We start from the raw sequence: 16,801 nt of genomic DNA on the forward strand, positions 1-16,801 counted from the left end.
ATTTATCTCGGTTTAAAACTCGATTATTCCTTTTACAATTTTTTTTTTGAAGAATAAGTACTCAAACCCAAAAAATGTTTTGGTTTCCTAAAAATACATAACCTTTTTTAGAATTGCGCTCATGAAACTTTTAAAAGTCTTCTTGTAACCGCTCTCAAATTTTTGTAAGAAGTACTATTGAATACTCCTTAAATAACTTACTACAGCATAAAACTGATGTATATGTTTGACATTGAAGTAATCGGCAGTACCTTCTATATAAAATAAATTAAAGAAAAGATTTTCGGGGTGATTGGATGAGGCTTTTAAGAATTTAAAATTTTTTTAAAAGTTTTAAAAGTGTTTTTTCTCAATCAAGCTTTTTTGGCTTTAATAAATTTTAAACCCTTCAAAGTCTCTTTTTTATTTTTTACTCTTTGCTTTCAATTTTTTTTAAAGTCACCTAAATGAGACTTTAAAAATGAATAAATTAAAAGCTTATAGTTTTTTTTCTCATAACTCTTATAACATTCAAAAATTAATTAATTCCTGAAAATTTTCACTTGATTTACAATTAAATTTTTTTCTTGTTTTTTTAAGGTCTATTTTCTTACATATTTGATGGTTATTTATAATCGTAATTTTTTTTTTTTTAAAATTAAAATCGTAATTTATACAGTCAAAATCTTTATAGCAAAAATTAACAGTCGTTACCAATCAACACTTCAATAATAATACCAATGAACAATACACAGCTTTTATTATTAAAAAGAACGTACGCATTATTTGGTTTAGACTTTAGACACATATTTTATCGCGTTCTCATAGATAATACATCTTACTTTTCCCGTTACATGCTCTTATTCCACGCTCGAAAGTCTTAATCCAAATTTATCATTCTGATTGAATCTTGCTTCCGTGCGGAGGCAACAAAGCAACGAACTTAACGAGAATATCGACGGAGTTTTCCGCGGCGAGGCTGCTGAATATGCTGGCCTCGTTGGACACGTCGGAACCGCCTCCAGCTAGATCGGAGAGTGCACGGATGACAATGAAAGGGAGGTTTTGTTGGTGGGAAATGAGAGCCACGGCGGCGCTCTCCATTTCAACGGCGGTGGCGTTAAACTTGGAGTTGAGGAAAGTCCGGTAAGCTGCGTTGTCGATGAAAACACTTGCACTCATTCCACGTTTAACGATAGTGACCTTCGGTGGTCGAGGGAGGCATGTGGTGTTCACGCACTGCGGTAGCTTCGTGTCCTGTTTTGGTTGGATGTTTCCACGTAAACAAGACTCAATAATTGCATTAATTAAATATAACCAAATAATTAAACTTTATTTAATTTTTAATCGTTTTTGGCAAAATAATTGAACTTTAATTTTATATTGATGAGTATAATATAGAAGAAATCTGGCGACGAAAAATATTGATAAGAAATCTAAGAACTATCTATGTAATACGTATATTTTACTACATTTTCGTTTTCTTTTTTTTGGAATTTGGATATAATTTTTCTATACAATATAGTTGTTAGTTTATAATCTAGTATATTATTATTATTGATTATAAAAACATTTTAAAATGTTAGTCAAATATATTGATACGTAATGGACTAATTAACGTGTTGTGAATATTTGGCGAAACGAAATTCAACTTGCATGCAAAATATATTAGGTATGGGTCAGTTTGGTCAAACCTCGAGTTTGCGTGCAAGTTTCAAGTAGGACTTGTCAACGGGAATCCAGAACACATGTTGCCGCTCTTCAGGAGTTCCGGTGACCGGAAAGATTTCTTCCGGTTGATACCAAACTCGATTAAGCAAGTTATCGGTTCGGTTACTATATTTGGAAAACTGGAGATAACCAACTTCCCGAGTATAGTCACCACCGGATTCGAGAGCTAATTCGTTGTCAATCCCATCTCCATACCTCTGCATTCAAAATATTGTAAAATATAATTATTTATCGAAATGTATGCAACCATCAAAATTATTTGTGTCCATAACCAATTGTACCACTAGCTAACATTAAATTGTTATTGACATTATCATGGTAGATTTTGAACATGTGCATGCGAAGGATACGATTTGGACAGATCTCACGATACTATATCATAAAACCTGTTCATAGTATCTTAAGAGCATCTACAATGGTGACCACAAGTTTAAGAGTTAACAATTATATAAACTTATACGGTATACTCACATAAATATCGTAAATGTTTTGTTTTATTAAACCTTATCATAATTGGTTACGTTGGTATTGGTCAAAGTCAATAACCAAGCCTACGTTACGTACCTGCCAATTCCAAAGGCCAGAGTGTGCCCAATATTGAGGAATAGTGACGTCACCAATCTCAAGGTTAATATCTGCGTTTCCAGCGATTCCATAATGCAAAACTCCTTTCAGCCTAAAGAGGCTCACCAGTAATTGTGTTGTTACTCCTGCATTCACCTGTTTTTATGCATTTATATTATTATATAAACCCTAAATTAAAGTATTCATATATATGGGAAAAACTTTGTATTTGGTGAGAGACATATATAATACATTCAGATTATTTTCCATATATATATAGAAAACGTACCATTCCTAATCCCGACATCACTATTACCACTGGTTGTTTTGATAATTTTCCAAATCGGAATTTTCGACCTGCATGATTTAAAGAGGGAATAAACCAAATCAAATCATTTTATCAAAAAAAAAAAAAATCAATTTATATAGGTTCCAGATGAAAATCTCTCTAAGAGAAAGAGAAAAATTAAGCTTGAGATATCTTGTTATCATGAAGTATCGAGAAAAGAAATTCACAAACCTAAGCTAAAAAACAACCATGATTATAAATAGCTTTAAAAAATGTTTGTTTTGTAATCTCTTGGACCATGTAAATAATCAGGCCCGGCCCGAAGCTAAAGCTGGTAAAGCTAGGGCTTTAGGCATCAGAATTTATTAACAAAATTTGGGGCATCATATTTCAAAATTGTTGGTGGTATAGTGGTCAATGCCACTATTTGTCATGTTCTACGTGCTGGGTTTGAGTCTAGTTTTTGTTAAAATTTATATTTTTTTCTTCCAACAGATATTTCTAAATGGGTCAAACACATTTTTGCTTTAGGCAGCAAAAGAACTTGGGCCGGCCCTGTAAATAATCTATGTATACGCCACAAAACTCCCACAGACCTCATATACAAGAAAAATATGATTGTGTGATTTCATCCGATGAACAAGTTCGATTTTAATAACATCCATCATATAGAATTTCAAAATGAATGACAACAAAAAATATTAACCTGCGAAATCGATGAAGGGCAACGAAGAAGATGGGACATAGGCTTTAGAACCGAGAAGAGGGTTAAGTTCATAGTTGTTTGGAGCTACAATCCCTAAATAAGGACCTTTTTGATTAATCCTCTCTATTTTGCCCAATATGGTTCGAGGTATTTCACCATTTGCTTCTTCAATAACATTTCCCACGGACAAGACAACCACAAGAAAACCTATCAAGAAGTATCCCATAACTTCGTCTCGCTCTTTAACTCTCTCTTAATTACCCTTTGTATAATATGCTTATCGTGAGTCTCATATTTATATACATGCAAATGCCATACAAATACAATAATACACACGTGATAAGCATGGACGTTTATATATGAGTATAATTAGTCTGTTTAAAATATCATTTTTGGCAGGAAGTTATTTTTTATTAATTCTAAAATAATAAAGTGTCAATCATTAATTCATCTAATCTATATACTGGAAAAGAAAAAATAACATAAGCGGTTTGATCGCTGAGGGTGAACTTGAATCAACTTGCATGTCGTTTGATCGAGGCCATTGTTCTTTTACGTCGGCTTTCGTTTGTGAGACAATAACACAGCGATGTTGACTTGGGGTTTAGACTTCCAATTGGGTCTGGTTCTGATATGGTGTTATATTTTACTACATTTTGATGTGAGCCTTCGTTTATATTTTAAGACTACTGTGTATTTTACATTCTCATGCAAGTTTAACCAAAAAAATAAAAATAGAACATAGAACTTTGTTGACGTGACAAAAATAATTTGTCACAATCACTAATACTGTACCTAATTTTTAATTAGTCTGATATTGACAAAAATCAAAATAACAATTGTGGTCGTAGACATAAATTAAGATATAGGGTTGTTGGACACACTCTATCATGCGATAAAATATTAAACTTTATGATGGAGTTGTTGGAAAGATACGTTAATTATATGTCGATAAAATTAGAATACAAAACTTTCTGTAGTAATTTTCTGGCTGCATATATCATAGAGTTTGTATCAATTTTAAAGAACCTACACTTAAATGTAGTTTCAAATCTGGTTGTTTCTTTTTTTTATTTTTTTTTTATTTTTGAAGAGTAATAAAACATATATGATTTTCATGATTGAAGCTGAGAGGATACTATTTAGAGTTGTATAATCGTACCAAGAGATCCGATACAATCATTTAAGAAAGAAAAACAGAGAAATGATCCTTAATGCAAAACTAAGAGAACCAATAAACCACATACATTTCTCCTCTTCTTAAAACTTTTTCATAACCTTGCATTGACGCCACTTGATAAACTTTAGTGTTAAGGACTTTAGTTCTGCTTATGTCCCAAATATGTTATTTGGCACTATATCTTTCTTCTTACTCAAGCTATCTTTTTGTAATCCTCTGTAGTTGCTACTTGCTAGTCTCCTCTGTTTTTTCCTCTGTTTCCGTAACTTTTTTTTTAAAAAAAAATTTTCACATGTTAGACGTAATAATGAAAATAAGAGTATAGTTTGAGGCATTTGAGTGGGGCAAGGCTCCCACTCAATCCTAGTCAATAAATTGTGATATTTCCTTCCTTGTTGAACCCTTAGCTCTGGTCCCAGAGATTAGGGTTTGAGCGAGATTGTTGAGAATTTCCGAGACTAGGGATGAATCACCGGAGTGTGAACAGAAACTGCAATGCTCATCATCCACCGTTGCCCTAGTAAAAAGTTTTGAGTACAATCCCTGTGATGACGATTACATTGATCCTGTGGTCGAGGAGGAATACGATCGAGTGGCAAGTTCGAGAGTCAGACGTAATCTCTACATCTTTCTTTCTTTATCCTAACAATTGATGATCTCCATTATCCTCTCATGATCTCCATTATATTAGAGTTCGTAGACCATACATGCATGCAGAACAAGGTTCATGGTGACTCCGACTCGTGGCCTATAGCTATACACTATGATTACTGTAGGCAACCTGAGGGCATAAGTATCTTGACGTACATGATGTATGATTTTTTTGTCGTCAATCTGAGGGTGCAAATCTCCTTAAGACATGACATATGGTCTCAGTCCAGACACTGACCTGGTCTAGCTCCTTAACTTTTTTCTTTTGGTTCCCTATTTCTGAATTAGGTTCTTATTGCAGTTAGCGCAAACGTCGTATATAAAACATTAATATAGTTTTTTTTCATTGAAATTTTATATATTACTAGTTTTCAACGAACTATATTACATATAAATTAATAAATTATAAATTAATATAGTTAATATTTGACAGGGGCCAGAGATCATGTTTTAAATTGTGATCCACGAATATGTTCTTACATGGATCCCTTTCTTGTTTAGTTAATTGCTAAAGCTTATTCAATTTTAAATCTTTATATTCAAAAAAGTCAGAGAATTTTTTTTTATTTTTAATTTTGGTATAAGATATAATCCTAATAAATCATTAAAGGAGATATATTAGGAGTGATGATTTTATAGATTGTGATGAAACAAAATGCTTATGCATCCTTATTTTTTAGGCTAGTTATAAAAGAGTCCAATGAACTTTTATCTAGAGAAAAGTAAATTAGAAATTAAAAATTTTAATTAATTTTTGATTTTTAGTGGTATATATGTCTATCCCAATGAATATTATTATTAAATGAGAAGTTAGAAAACGAAAGTTTACAAATTGTGGTAAAGTAAATATGTTTCTATATAGCTAAACTTTTAGAAGGAAAAAAAAATCATATCAAATTTTTTAAAAAAATCCCAAAAATTGTATGAAATTTCAAATGATTTATTATCTTAAGAGTATATAGAATAATTATCATCTCATTAATTTGTTGGGATAAATTTATATTTATAGGAGGGGAGTGAGTGAATAGTAAAACGCCATGTGGTGATCCCAGTCACCAAGTTCCTCCTTTATATATAGAGTCTCGAAGAGCATGTTTGCTACCTTGTTCGAACATATAGATTTGAGGAATTTCCAAAAAAATAGGGTTCAGGTTAAACTGGGGTTTGGGGAGAATGTCGGAGAACGATAGTAGCGAGAGTGATTGGGATACAGAAATGGACCCTGAAGAAGAAAAGGAGTATAGACGGCAAGTTGAAGAGTCCGATGTAACACCTCTCTCCCTCTCTCTCTTTCTAAGTTGCTTTCATCATAATTAGATTGATTGGTGCTTTTCAAAATTTGGGTTTAGTCTGATGATACAATCTTGGAATTGTGAATGTGGATAGGGTTTCGATGTTGATTGCTTTAGATATGCTATGCTTTAGATATACATATGACGTCGAACTTTTTGGAAGATTGGGACTTCACTGTTACAATCTTCTTCACAAGGTAAATAAACAATATCTCTCATGTTTTTATTTTTTTTTGTTTTTTGTTTGTGATAGTTTTTAGTGATTTCTTCGTGACGTAGTTCCTTCTTTTTTTAATGTTTGAATTCTGTCTCTACTTTTAGGGAACCAACCTCAAACTCTTGTGCATTCCCAAGTACAACACTCTGGACATTGCGTTAACTTGTGGGTACTACCTAACGTTGGAGGCAATGGACACACACAACAACTCTCCATGCACTTTTCAAACGTACGTACGTGAGGTGGGTCAAACTTCGGAACATGGATACCTTGTCGTACAGACAAATATTGCCAGATTAAAAGGTATGTGTAGTATCTGAACATTGTTGTTGTTAGGTCATGTATCTTCCTCCGGTTTAGCTTTTATTTATCGTTTGGGTGTTCTGGTGTTTAATTAGTTCCTACTGGCCCTCATAATACTTCTATTGGACGTGGGTGGATATGGGGATGGGAAGAGGAGGCCATCGATGTTTACTACAAAGGTAAACTGCCTAAGTGGTTGACAAACGATATGCTGGCTGCAGCCAAGGATGAATACTATGTGGTAAATTTTGCGTAATCTGCTTTTGAATAGCATGCAATAGTTTTCCATTGATGATTCACAATATGTAAGCATCACAGGTGCAAGAATCAGAATTTCTAGAAAATGAGTGGCTTCATCTGTATGCTGAGATTGCATTGTACTCGAACTGGAAATGGCATGCGGTATATGTTCTTTTACCTTTTTTCTCGAAAGATGTACGTGATGTTTGCCTCCACTTCTCTTCACTAACCAAATGCAATGTATTTTGTTTCCTATGAAGAGCTCGCTGGTGAGGAGTTTTCTACCATTAAAGATCAAGTATGTAATTGTACAGACTCGGAAAAGCTGTGAAGAGTCGCCGCACCTGAAGCTCAAGGCCGACAATGCTATCTTCTACATGAGTTTCAAGGGCAGTGGTGATCATCCGAGTGGTAAGCATTACGAGTACCAAGCAATAGTACGGAAAACCATGGATGGAAAACCGGGACACATTCGTCTAGAAGTTGACTCTTGGGAAGGCATACCAAGCGATCTGATTGGGGAGGATAAACCGCCCTAGAGTGAACCTGAACCGGAATGCTCATCCTCTGCTGCTCAATAAAAAGTTACCGTAGGGTTGACTTCAAGTCCTTTGATGACGATTATTCTGTGATTACAAGTATCTTCTTCTTCCTCTCTTTAAAGCTTTTCTTCTACTTGTGATTACTTGTTCTCAATATTCTGATATCAATCAAGACAAGTATGGAATCACCAAAAATAGATTTTTTCTATCATTTTTTTTTTTTTTCATTTGGATATTTGAAGAGTAATAAAACATATATGATATTCATGAGAAGTTGAAGCTGAGAGAATAATATTTAGAGTTGTATTATCGTACCAAGAGATCCGATTCAATCATTCAAGAAAGAAAAACAGAGAAGTGATCGTTCTGCTTATGTCCAAAATATGTTATTTGGCACTATATCTTTCTTCTTACTCAAGCTAACTTTTTGTAATCCACTGTAGTTGCTACCCTCGTATCCTCTGTTTCCGTAACTTTGTTTTTTTAATTCTTCACATGTTAGAAATAAAAAGCTAAGATAATAAAGGAAACTGTTCTTCTAGGAAAATCGGAAAAGTAAATAGGTATAAATGTAAGTCTGAATAGTAGAAAAATAAAAATTGGACGAATAGATTTCAGAAATTTCAAGAGATTAGGTTAAATTGGGGAGAATGTCAGATGACGATATCTGGAGTGAGGATGAAGAAATAGACCCCGAAGAAGCGCAAGAGTATCTACGCCAAGTTCAAGAGTCCGACGTAACACCTCTCTCTCTCTCTCTCTCTCTCTCTCTCTAAGTTGCTTATATCATAATTCGATTGATTTGTGGATGAACGAACCCTAGGATATTTCATCTAGGTTAAGAGCATTGATTATGTTGATCATTTTTCAATTTTGGGTTATGCTTATTGATACAATCTTGGAATTGTGGACGTGGACAGGGTTTCGATGTTGATTACTTTCACAATTCATATGCTCGGATAAAACCCTTTCAATTGAATGATGAGTATGGTTATACACATGACATCGAACTTTATGGTAGATTGGGACTTCACTGTTACAATCTTCACAAGGTAACAACAAGATTGTCTCATCTCTTTGTGGCTAGTGATTCTCTTTGTCAACGCATGGGTGCTTGATCTTTTACAGGGAACTAACCTCAAATTAATCGACATTCACAAATACAACACTGAGTTGTTTTTTGGGTACTACATAACGTTGGAGGCAGTAGACACATATACCAACTCTCCATGCACTTTTCAAACGTGCGTACGGGAGGGTAAAACTTGGGAACATGGATACTTTATGGTACAAACAGAGATTTCCAGATTAAAAGGTATGTGTAGTATCTGAACAATATTGTTATTGTCATGTCGTCTTTACTTCCTCTGCTTTACTCGTTAGGTGTTTAGTTCCTACAGGGCCTCGGACTACTTCTATTGGGCCTCAGAGGAGATGGGAAGATGAGGTGGTAGATGATTTCTACAAAAGTGAAATGCCTAACTGGTTGACAAAGGAGGAGCTAGCTGCAGCTAATGATAAGGGGCAATACTATGAGGTATTTTTGGTGAATTTTACTTAAATCTTGTTTATTGGTTTTTGATTGGATGATGATTCATGGCATGGTATATATGCATCACAGTTGCAAGAATCTGACTTACTAGGAAATGAATGGCTTCATCTTTATGCTGAGTTTGCATTGTCCTTGAACTGGAGAGGATATGCGGTATGTTCTTTTACCTTTTCAAACTAAAAAGACGTGAAGAACATTGATAGGTGTTTGCCTTCACTAACCAAATGCAATATATGTTTTTTTGTTCAGATGAAGAACACGATTCTGAGGCGTTTTCTACCACTGAAGATCAAGAAGGTAATTGTACATACTCGGGAAAGCGGTGAAGAGTCCCCACACTTAAAGCTCAAGGCCAACAACGCCATCTTCTACATGAGTTTCAAAGGCAATAGTGATCATCCGAGTGACGTCGAGTACCAAGCAATAGTACGGAAAACCATGGATGGGACACCGGGACATATTCGTCTAGAAGTTCAGTCTCGGGCGGGCTTAGAATCCCAGCCAACTTGAGGATTTTTTGGTGTTAACGTTGTGAAGTTTGTCTTTGGATTGGTAGTGGTGATGATATTTTTTTACTAGTTTTACTTATGGTTTCAAGAATTTAGCACCATAAAAGTGTAGAATTTTTATGATTAATTGCTAAAAATTAATCAAACTTTTAGCAATTAGCATGACTTCCCAAATCCATATTTATGCATGATTGTTTCTAATTCACTAGTTTTTTGTTCATAATATGTTTTCTAATTCACTAGTGTTATTACTCTTTCATAAAAAAGAAAAAGGACCAAAGAATAGGACAAACAATACATAAACCTTTGACGTAAAAACACTAAATATTTTTCAATAGGAGTTATTTTTTTTCTTTGTATTTTTCTGCAACTTTTTTTTTTCTAAATAGAAAATATAAGAGTCAAATGAGACTTGTTTGTTTTAAGCTAATCTGGAAACTTTGCATGTGGGAAGCTTTATGTTTTAAACAATGGAAGGTTTGTTCTTTTCAGAGATGTCCTATCAAACCTTTCAGCCTCGAAGCTGACAGTATGAAAAAGTCCAAGAGTTGTTTTGTCATGGTCAATAATATTTATTTTAGTTTGCTTTCATAACTAATAGAATAACGCTGAGCAAGCTTTGAGCAACAGAAGCGTCATTAAAAAAAAAAAAAAAAAAAATTTCATGATAATAACATCTCTGATTTGGACAAGTAGTAACAATCATTTTCTCTCTATTCGAGTTCTGATCCAAGGTTATGGACGAAACTCACATAGAACCCGAGTTTTGAATATATTCTCTTTATTGTAGTACACTCAAGACTGACACACCCAAGAAACTAAAACCAAGAAAACCAAGAAACGATAAAGATTCAGTTTCTTAATGACGGGAATAACAATAATGAAAAGCCAAGAAAACCAAGAAGCGGTTTCTCCTCCGCCAAAATCCTCCGTTACGGTGGTGAAATCCAGTGGAGACGCAATCCGATGAATAACAATGGACTTCGATACGAACACTTGGGGATCCGTTACCCGAACACCGTTAAGCTCAAGAGGTAAATTGTTGGTAACGATGATGGAGGCTCCTGGGACTAGGGTTGGGAGACGGGAGTTCACTTCCATTGAGAGCAAGTCGGCGAGGAGGAGTTTCTTTGGAACAATGTGATAGGCGGCGGCGATTTTGTATGTGGGAGACGGTGAGGGGTCTTCCGAAGAGGGAAGAAAGAGAGTCATGGGAAGCTGCTCCTTATCTGCTCCGATAAATGCACCTGTCCACTCTTTAAAGATGTTCTTGGGGGAAAGATCAGGGTACACGGACGGTGGTTACAGGGGGAATCAAGGCTGTTCCAAGATTCGTCCATCGCTCTCTGAATGTCGTATCCGGAGGAGACCATCGGGGATCTCTTAAAGTGGCTGCAGTCATCGCTTTCACCTCCTCGAATGCACTGTCTTCAATCTTCCTTGAGGCCGCAGTGGTGGCGAGGAAGCGGATGATGATGAGGAGAAGGAGAATACAAATTCAAATCTACATGCAGTTAAAGTGATACAAAGAAGCTTCATACAAATTCAAATCTACATGCAGTTAAAGCCTCAAACAATGACTATGATTGCATTTACATCCTAGACAACTCTATCTTTCTTCTTACCCAAGCTATCTAATTTTAATCCTCTGTTTCCGGAATTTTATTTCCATAATTTCTTTCGTTTGATCAACAAAGATAATGATTTCCTACTTCTCACGTTTAGATATTCTATACATGAAAGTAGTTTTTTTCTTTTAAAAACTTATAAATAACCAAAACCTAACTTTAAACAATAAAAAAAGCAAACACTAAAAGTAGTTTGGAAAATCAAAACTTGTTGTAGAAAATTCAACATTTATCCTTTCATCATAATTAATAATTTTAAACATATTTAACAAATACATTTAATATAAACTTATATTTATATGATTTAAAATCTTACAGATTTATATTTGAATTATTCTTAAAATATAAAAGGATAACACGTATCAATCATCTTCTAAAACTTACAATTTTTATATTGTAAATAAACAAGTTGTGCTTTGATGTCATAACCTAGATTATAACCTTGCATACCCACAGCTCCGATTAGGATTGTTTGGTCGTTTGGAGAATTCTCCCTGATCCCGAAGCATAGAGTTTCAGAGGTGTCTGCTACGAATAAACTTCGGGCATCCACATTCAATTCTGCTCCTCCAGCAAATACGAAACCAATATCGAAATCGATTTTTTTTCTAAATTTTTTTCTTATTTTTGATATAGGTTTTAAATCCTAATCTCACATGTGCTATTTAGACAATTTCACATTTGTTATGTTTCAATAAATTAGCAAAACACAAAAAGGTTAATAAGTACTAAATGAGTTGTCCAAATTTAATTGGTCACAAAAGTTGTAAGCCTAATCCCAATTGAACAAACCAAATAAGTGGAGAATCTCTATCTAAAAATTACAATTTTGATATTGTAAATAAACAAGTTTTGCTTTAATGTCATAACCTAAATTATAACCTTGGATAGCCGCAGCTCCGATGTTGATTTCTTCATCTTTTGCAGAATTCTCTATGATCATCAAGCATAGAGTTCCGAAGGTATCTGATATAAATAAATTTTGGGCATCCACACTCAATTCTGCTCTTCCAGCAAATATGAAACCAATATCAACATCTTCTGGTATTTAATATGACGATTAAAAAGAGAGAAACAAGTCTATTTATCCTTGGAATTGTAATTGTTAATGACGCTTTTTTATTTATTTTTCAAACTTATAAAACTATGAATTATAGCATTAGAAATCATAAAAAAAAAACCATGTAACTGTATTGCTTATGAGTCAATCAAAGTATATATTTATTCATGTTGTAGCTTTTCAATATTATTAATCATGTTTGTTTTCATTTTTTTATTTTTATATCAGTAACATATTTTCATGCCATTAAAATTTTATAACATAAGATAATTTTATTTTATAATATTCAAATTTCCAATGTCCAATTTCATCTTTAGTCTTAACATGTCAATTTTTTTGTACAAAAAAAAAAAGCATGTCAATTTAGGAGGAAAAAATATATTTGTAGCCATTTTATTGATTTTTCAATGAAGCTTAATTCACTTGTAAACTAAAGGTATTACTTTATACATATTGGTTTAGTTTTTGAAAGTTAAAATAGATTATTTCTTCTAATTTGATTTTAGAAAAGTCAAAGCATCTTAAGAAACTAGTTCATGTATCAAGTTCTCTATTTAATATTTCAAACTTAAAAAAAAAAATAGATTTCATTTATTTTTATATATATATATATATATATATATGTTTTTTAGTGCACGCAGTCTCTATTCATATTGTTTTTTTTTTTTTTTTTTTTTACATTCTCAATTCATTTTTAGATGGAGTGATTTGAAAAATATTTAATCTTTTCGTTCTAATTGAAATGACGAAGAGCTTTTGTCTTGGGCCTTATAATATGAGTGAGCCTTTTGTCTTGGGTCTGTCTTATATACTATGGGGCATGATATTTTGGTTTATAAAAGTGATAGTCTTGTGCCCTGTTCTAAAAATCCCCGCCTAGCCCCGATTACTCCCCGCTTAATCGCTAGGCCCCCCCTATCCGCCTCGATTAATGACTAATCCCCTAAAAAATCAGTAACCCGATTATTCTCCGCCTAATCCGATTACTTTCCGCCTAATCTTATATACCCCGATTATTTTTTAGATTGCAAGTATAAAAAAACTTTTTATTTTTGTTATTCAATCATTTGAATGGAGAGTTTGTGATGTTTTACAATAACTTGTGTTCAAATTTTAATAAAAATCATAAATTTGTAATAAAAACATAAATTTTTACAATATTGGATTAATATATTTTAAAAATATTAAAATAACCCTAAAACTAATCCCCGATTAATCCCCGATTTTAATCCGATTTTCCGATTAATCGCTAGGCCCATGCCGAGCGCCCGACTAGCGCCTAGCGATTTTTCAAACAAGGGTCTTGTGTGAAAAAGTCGGGAAAATAAAGGGGTTTAAGTAAGTGTTAAAAATTAATGATTAAATAAGGATTGGCTCTGGCTCATTCATTCATGGAGAAATTCAGAAAAATTGCAGAGATTAGGGTTTAGGTGAAATTGGGGGAGAATGACTGATTTTGCGATTTTGATTCCGAAGATTGGAGATGAACCGCCGCAGCGTAAACGGAAATCGGAATTTCCAGGGAGCTCATCCTCAGCAGCTCCGATCCATAAGGTTGAGTGCGATTCCTGGGACGACGAAGATTATATTGACCCTGCGGTCGAGAAGGAGTACTGGCGACAAGTTCTAGAGTCTGACGTAAATCTCTGCTTCTTTTCGATTACGATTGAAACCTTAGGTTTGTTCATTCTTGGTTGGAAACCATTCGTAGGCTCATTGTTGGATTTTGGTTCATCTGTAGCTGTCGAATGAATTACTGTGATCGGCTTTGAGACTTTTGTTGCTTTTTGCAGTTGTGGTTTTTTGATACAAACAAAGAATTGTGAATGTGGAACAGGGTTTCGATGTTGATCGCTTTGCTCTTCCGGATGGTGGAATTTATCCCTACATATTCAGGGATAAGTATGACTATCCATACGACATCGCCCTTTTTAGTAGACTGGGACTTCACTGTTACAATCTTCAAAAGGTAACAACAATTGTCTCAAGACCACCTTTGTTTTCTTCCTTACTTTAATATTGCGTCTGAGGCTACATTTTCGTGCTGGCTGATATGGTAGGGAACCAACCTCAGATTGATTGCTATAAACAAATACAACGACGAGATGCTTGGTAGGTTGTTCCAGTACTACATAACATTAGAGGCCATGGACACATCCAACAACTCACTTTGCAATTTTCAGACTTGTGTTTGCCAAGATTTTACTCCCAAAGACTCATCCTTTATGGTGCAGACCGAACTTTCCAGACTAAAAGGTAACTAACTACACTCTATTCTAACATGTTGTTTGTCCAATATCTTTCTCTAGTACCCTGTATATATATACATTTTAATTGCTGGCTATTAGTTCCTGCTGGCCCTCGGACTACTTTTATTGGGCCTCAGAGGAGGTGGAAAGATGATGCAGTTGATGATTCTTACAAAGGTAAATTGCCCAGCTGGTTGACTGAGCAAGAGCTCAGCAATAAGAGGGGGCAGTTTTATGAGGTATTAATGTTAATTTTGCTTCTTGTGGTTTATTATTGTGTTTGGTATTTGATATCTGATTCACAAAGTTTTATGGATTCAAAGTTGCAAGAATCAGACTGGCAAGGAAATGAGTGGCTTCATATGTACGCTGAGTTTGCATTATACTCCAAGTTTTTTGCATATGGGGTAGGTTCCTTCTTTTTACTCAAGTGGCTTCATTGTTGGTTTTTCTCATTCATGCCATAACTTTGAGTTTATGTTTTTGTAGAATGACCTGAGGCATTTTCTACCACTTGAGATGAAGAAGATAATTGTACAAACTCAAGAAAACAGAGAAGCATCACCGCATATGATTCTGAAGGCCAACAATGCGATCTTCTACATAAGTTTCAAGGGAAATGGCGATCCGAGTGGTACACCTATGGAGTACCAAGCGATTGTAAGGAGAACCATGGATGGGATGCCGGGACACATTTGCCTGGAAGTTGACTGTTTGGCCTACAAATCCTGTTGAATGTATTTGGACTTTGTCCCTTTTTAAATTTATAACTCAAAAGAGTGTTAGTTTATTTAAACAATAGGTTGGAACAATTGCAGACATAATTTGTTTGTTGCCAACGCGTGTAATGTTTGAAATTATTGCTTTCTTCTTCTACCAGTTAACATTTGTTTATTGAACAGGATGATTATAAACTAATTTAAGTGCCAGTAGGACGCCTAGGGAAACAACATGAAAACTTCTTCTGGATGTTACTAGAAATCTGAAAGATGAGCTATAGAGAAACAATGTTGCAATGTCTTAAACGAAAAACTTGCTAATAACATGAGATATTTTCCTGGATGTTTCTAGATGAGCTATAGAGAAACAACATTGCAATGTCAAAAAGCACACTGATGTCCAAAATATTTTCTGAGTCTAAATTATGAATACGCTTTTGGCAAAAAAAAGCAATGTCGATCACTTACATCAGTGGCAGAATTGTGTTTTAGGTAGGTTGAAGAACTACTTCAGTTCCTGCAATCAATGATAATGATAAGGATGATATACATAAATTTATAGTATTACAAATATATCTCAGAATGTGAGAAGACATAAATTTCTTGAATACCAAAAACATAATTGAAACTGTATATTTGCACCTGTTCTCGAGGGAAGCAAAATCCAGTGAGTAGTTTGGTTGGGCGTTTAAAATTGGGATGAGCCTCTTGTCCTTCCCATGGAACCTCAATCATCATGATATCTAAAGAAACTCTAAAATAACCATCTCTTCCCACATCTTCGCCATGAGAAGATTTTACTAATACGATTGTTTCTCCATTTTCTTCATCAATGCCATATATAGAGACCGCATGGAGACCTTTATATATAGATCCTTTGGACATAGGCCCTCGGTAAATTCCCTAGAAAATAAAATCACAGAATACATAAAAATTAATAATCATAGATGTGAATTTTCTATTAAAATCATAAAAACGTTGTTTTAAAATCTGTATTTATGGTTTTATACCTCTTTGATAGTCAAATAATCTGGTTGAAAGATAGCCAATGATGCTCCAATCGGATGAAACTCGAGGTGGGGTAATGCCTCATCTACGGAAGACCTTCGTTGTACCGAAGCGATCCGAACATGAGAATGATCCTTTGGTGGACGATAAGCGGTCAGCTTTCTACAACCTACGTACTTGCAATGTTTTGCCAATGGTATCCCTCCATGCTTTACAAACTCTAAGCCTTTCGCTATAGAGTGTGTATAACAATAATGCCCTTTTCTTGAGTGGTTTGCCATTAATCCCTTTGATTGGTCAGCATAATCTACCAGATACTGAGCAGAATAATCAGTGTATGTTGCATCATATTTTAAAATGAATCTTAATGCACTAATCAACT

The 16,801-nt window shown here is 34.3% G+C and overlaps 5 protein-coding genes across 5 annotated transcripts; 3 read left to right on the forward strand and 2 right to left on the reverse strand.

Annotated features, from left to right (window-relative positions):
* Positions 1-672: 672 nt before the first annotated feature.
* On the reverse strand, positions 673-3,937 carry LOC9305534 (bark storage protein A). The gene is made up of 5 exons (XM_021019245.1): positions 3,270-3,937; positions 2,564-2,631; positions 2,275-2,430; positions 1,674-1,907; positions 673-1,236 (listed from the first exon to the last, which is right to left on the reverse strand). The coding sequence occupies exons 1-5, from the start codon at positions 3,493-3,495 to the stop codon at positions 874-876; spliced, it is 1,047 nt and encodes a 348-aa protein (XP_020874904.1). The 5' UTR covers positions 3,496-3,937; the 3' UTR covers positions 673-873.
* A 2,138-nt stretch (positions 3,938-6,075) lies between these two features.
* Positions 6,076-7,865, forward strand: LOC9305535 (UPF0725 protein At4g28920). Its single transcript, XM_021019499.1, is given in 7 exon segments — positions 6,076-6,366; positions 6,487-6,521; positions 6,523-6,589; positions 6,714-6,912; positions 7,008-7,153; positions 7,231-7,314; positions 7,413-7,865. Coding segments are annotated over 7 exon segments (903 nt in total). The 5' UTR covers positions 6,076-6,273; the 3' UTR covers positions 7,692-7,865.
* A 209-nt stretch (positions 7,866-8,074) lies between these two features.
* LOC9303502 (UPF0725 protein At4g28920) lies at positions 8,075-9,880 on the forward strand. Its single transcript, XM_021019498.1, has 6 exons — positions 8,075-8,431; positions 8,615-8,746; positions 8,823-9,009; positions 9,086-9,231; positions 9,316-9,399; positions 9,496-9,880. Exons 1-6 carry the CDS (start codon positions 8,345-8,347, stop codon positions 9,754-9,756), a joined length of 897 nt encoding a protein of 298 aa, XP_020875157.1. The 5' UTR covers positions 8,075-8,344; the 3' UTR covers positions 9,757-9,880.
* A 3,920-nt stretch (positions 9,881-13,800) lies between these two features.
* LOC9305536 (UPF0725 protein At4g28920) lies at positions 13,801-15,591 on the forward strand. The gene is made up of 6 exons (XM_002867385.2): positions 13,801-14,081; positions 14,281-14,412; positions 14,504-14,699; positions 14,792-14,931; positions 15,016-15,099; positions 15,182-15,591. Exons 1-6 carry the CDS (start codon positions 13,890-13,892, stop codon positions 15,425-15,427), a joined length of 990 nt encoding a protein of 329 aa, XP_002867431.1. The 5' UTR covers positions 13,801-13,889; the 3' UTR covers positions 15,428-15,591.
* A 325-nt stretch (positions 15,592-15,916) lies between these two features.
* Positions 15,917-16,700, reverse strand: LOC9303504 (protein HEAT-INDUCED TAS1 TARGET 2). Its single transcript, XM_021016815.1, has 3 exons — positions 16,422-16,700; positions 16,054-16,314; positions 15,917-15,928 (listed from the first exon to the last, which is right to left on the reverse strand). Exons 1-3 carry the CDS (start codon positions 16,698-16,700, stop codon positions 15,917-15,919), a joined length of 552 nt encoding a protein of 183 aa, XP_020872474.1.
* Positions 16,701-16,801: the final 101 nt, after the last annotated feature.

This window comes from Arabidopsis lyrata (genome assembly GCF_000004255.2).
Source record: "Arabidopsis lyrata subsp. lyrata unplaced genomic scaffold ARALYscaffold_7, whole genome shotgun sequence".
NCBI classification, from domain to species: domain Eukaryota; kingdom Viridiplantae; phylum Streptophyta; class Magnoliopsida; order Brassicales; family Brassicaceae; genus Arabidopsis; species Arabidopsis lyrata.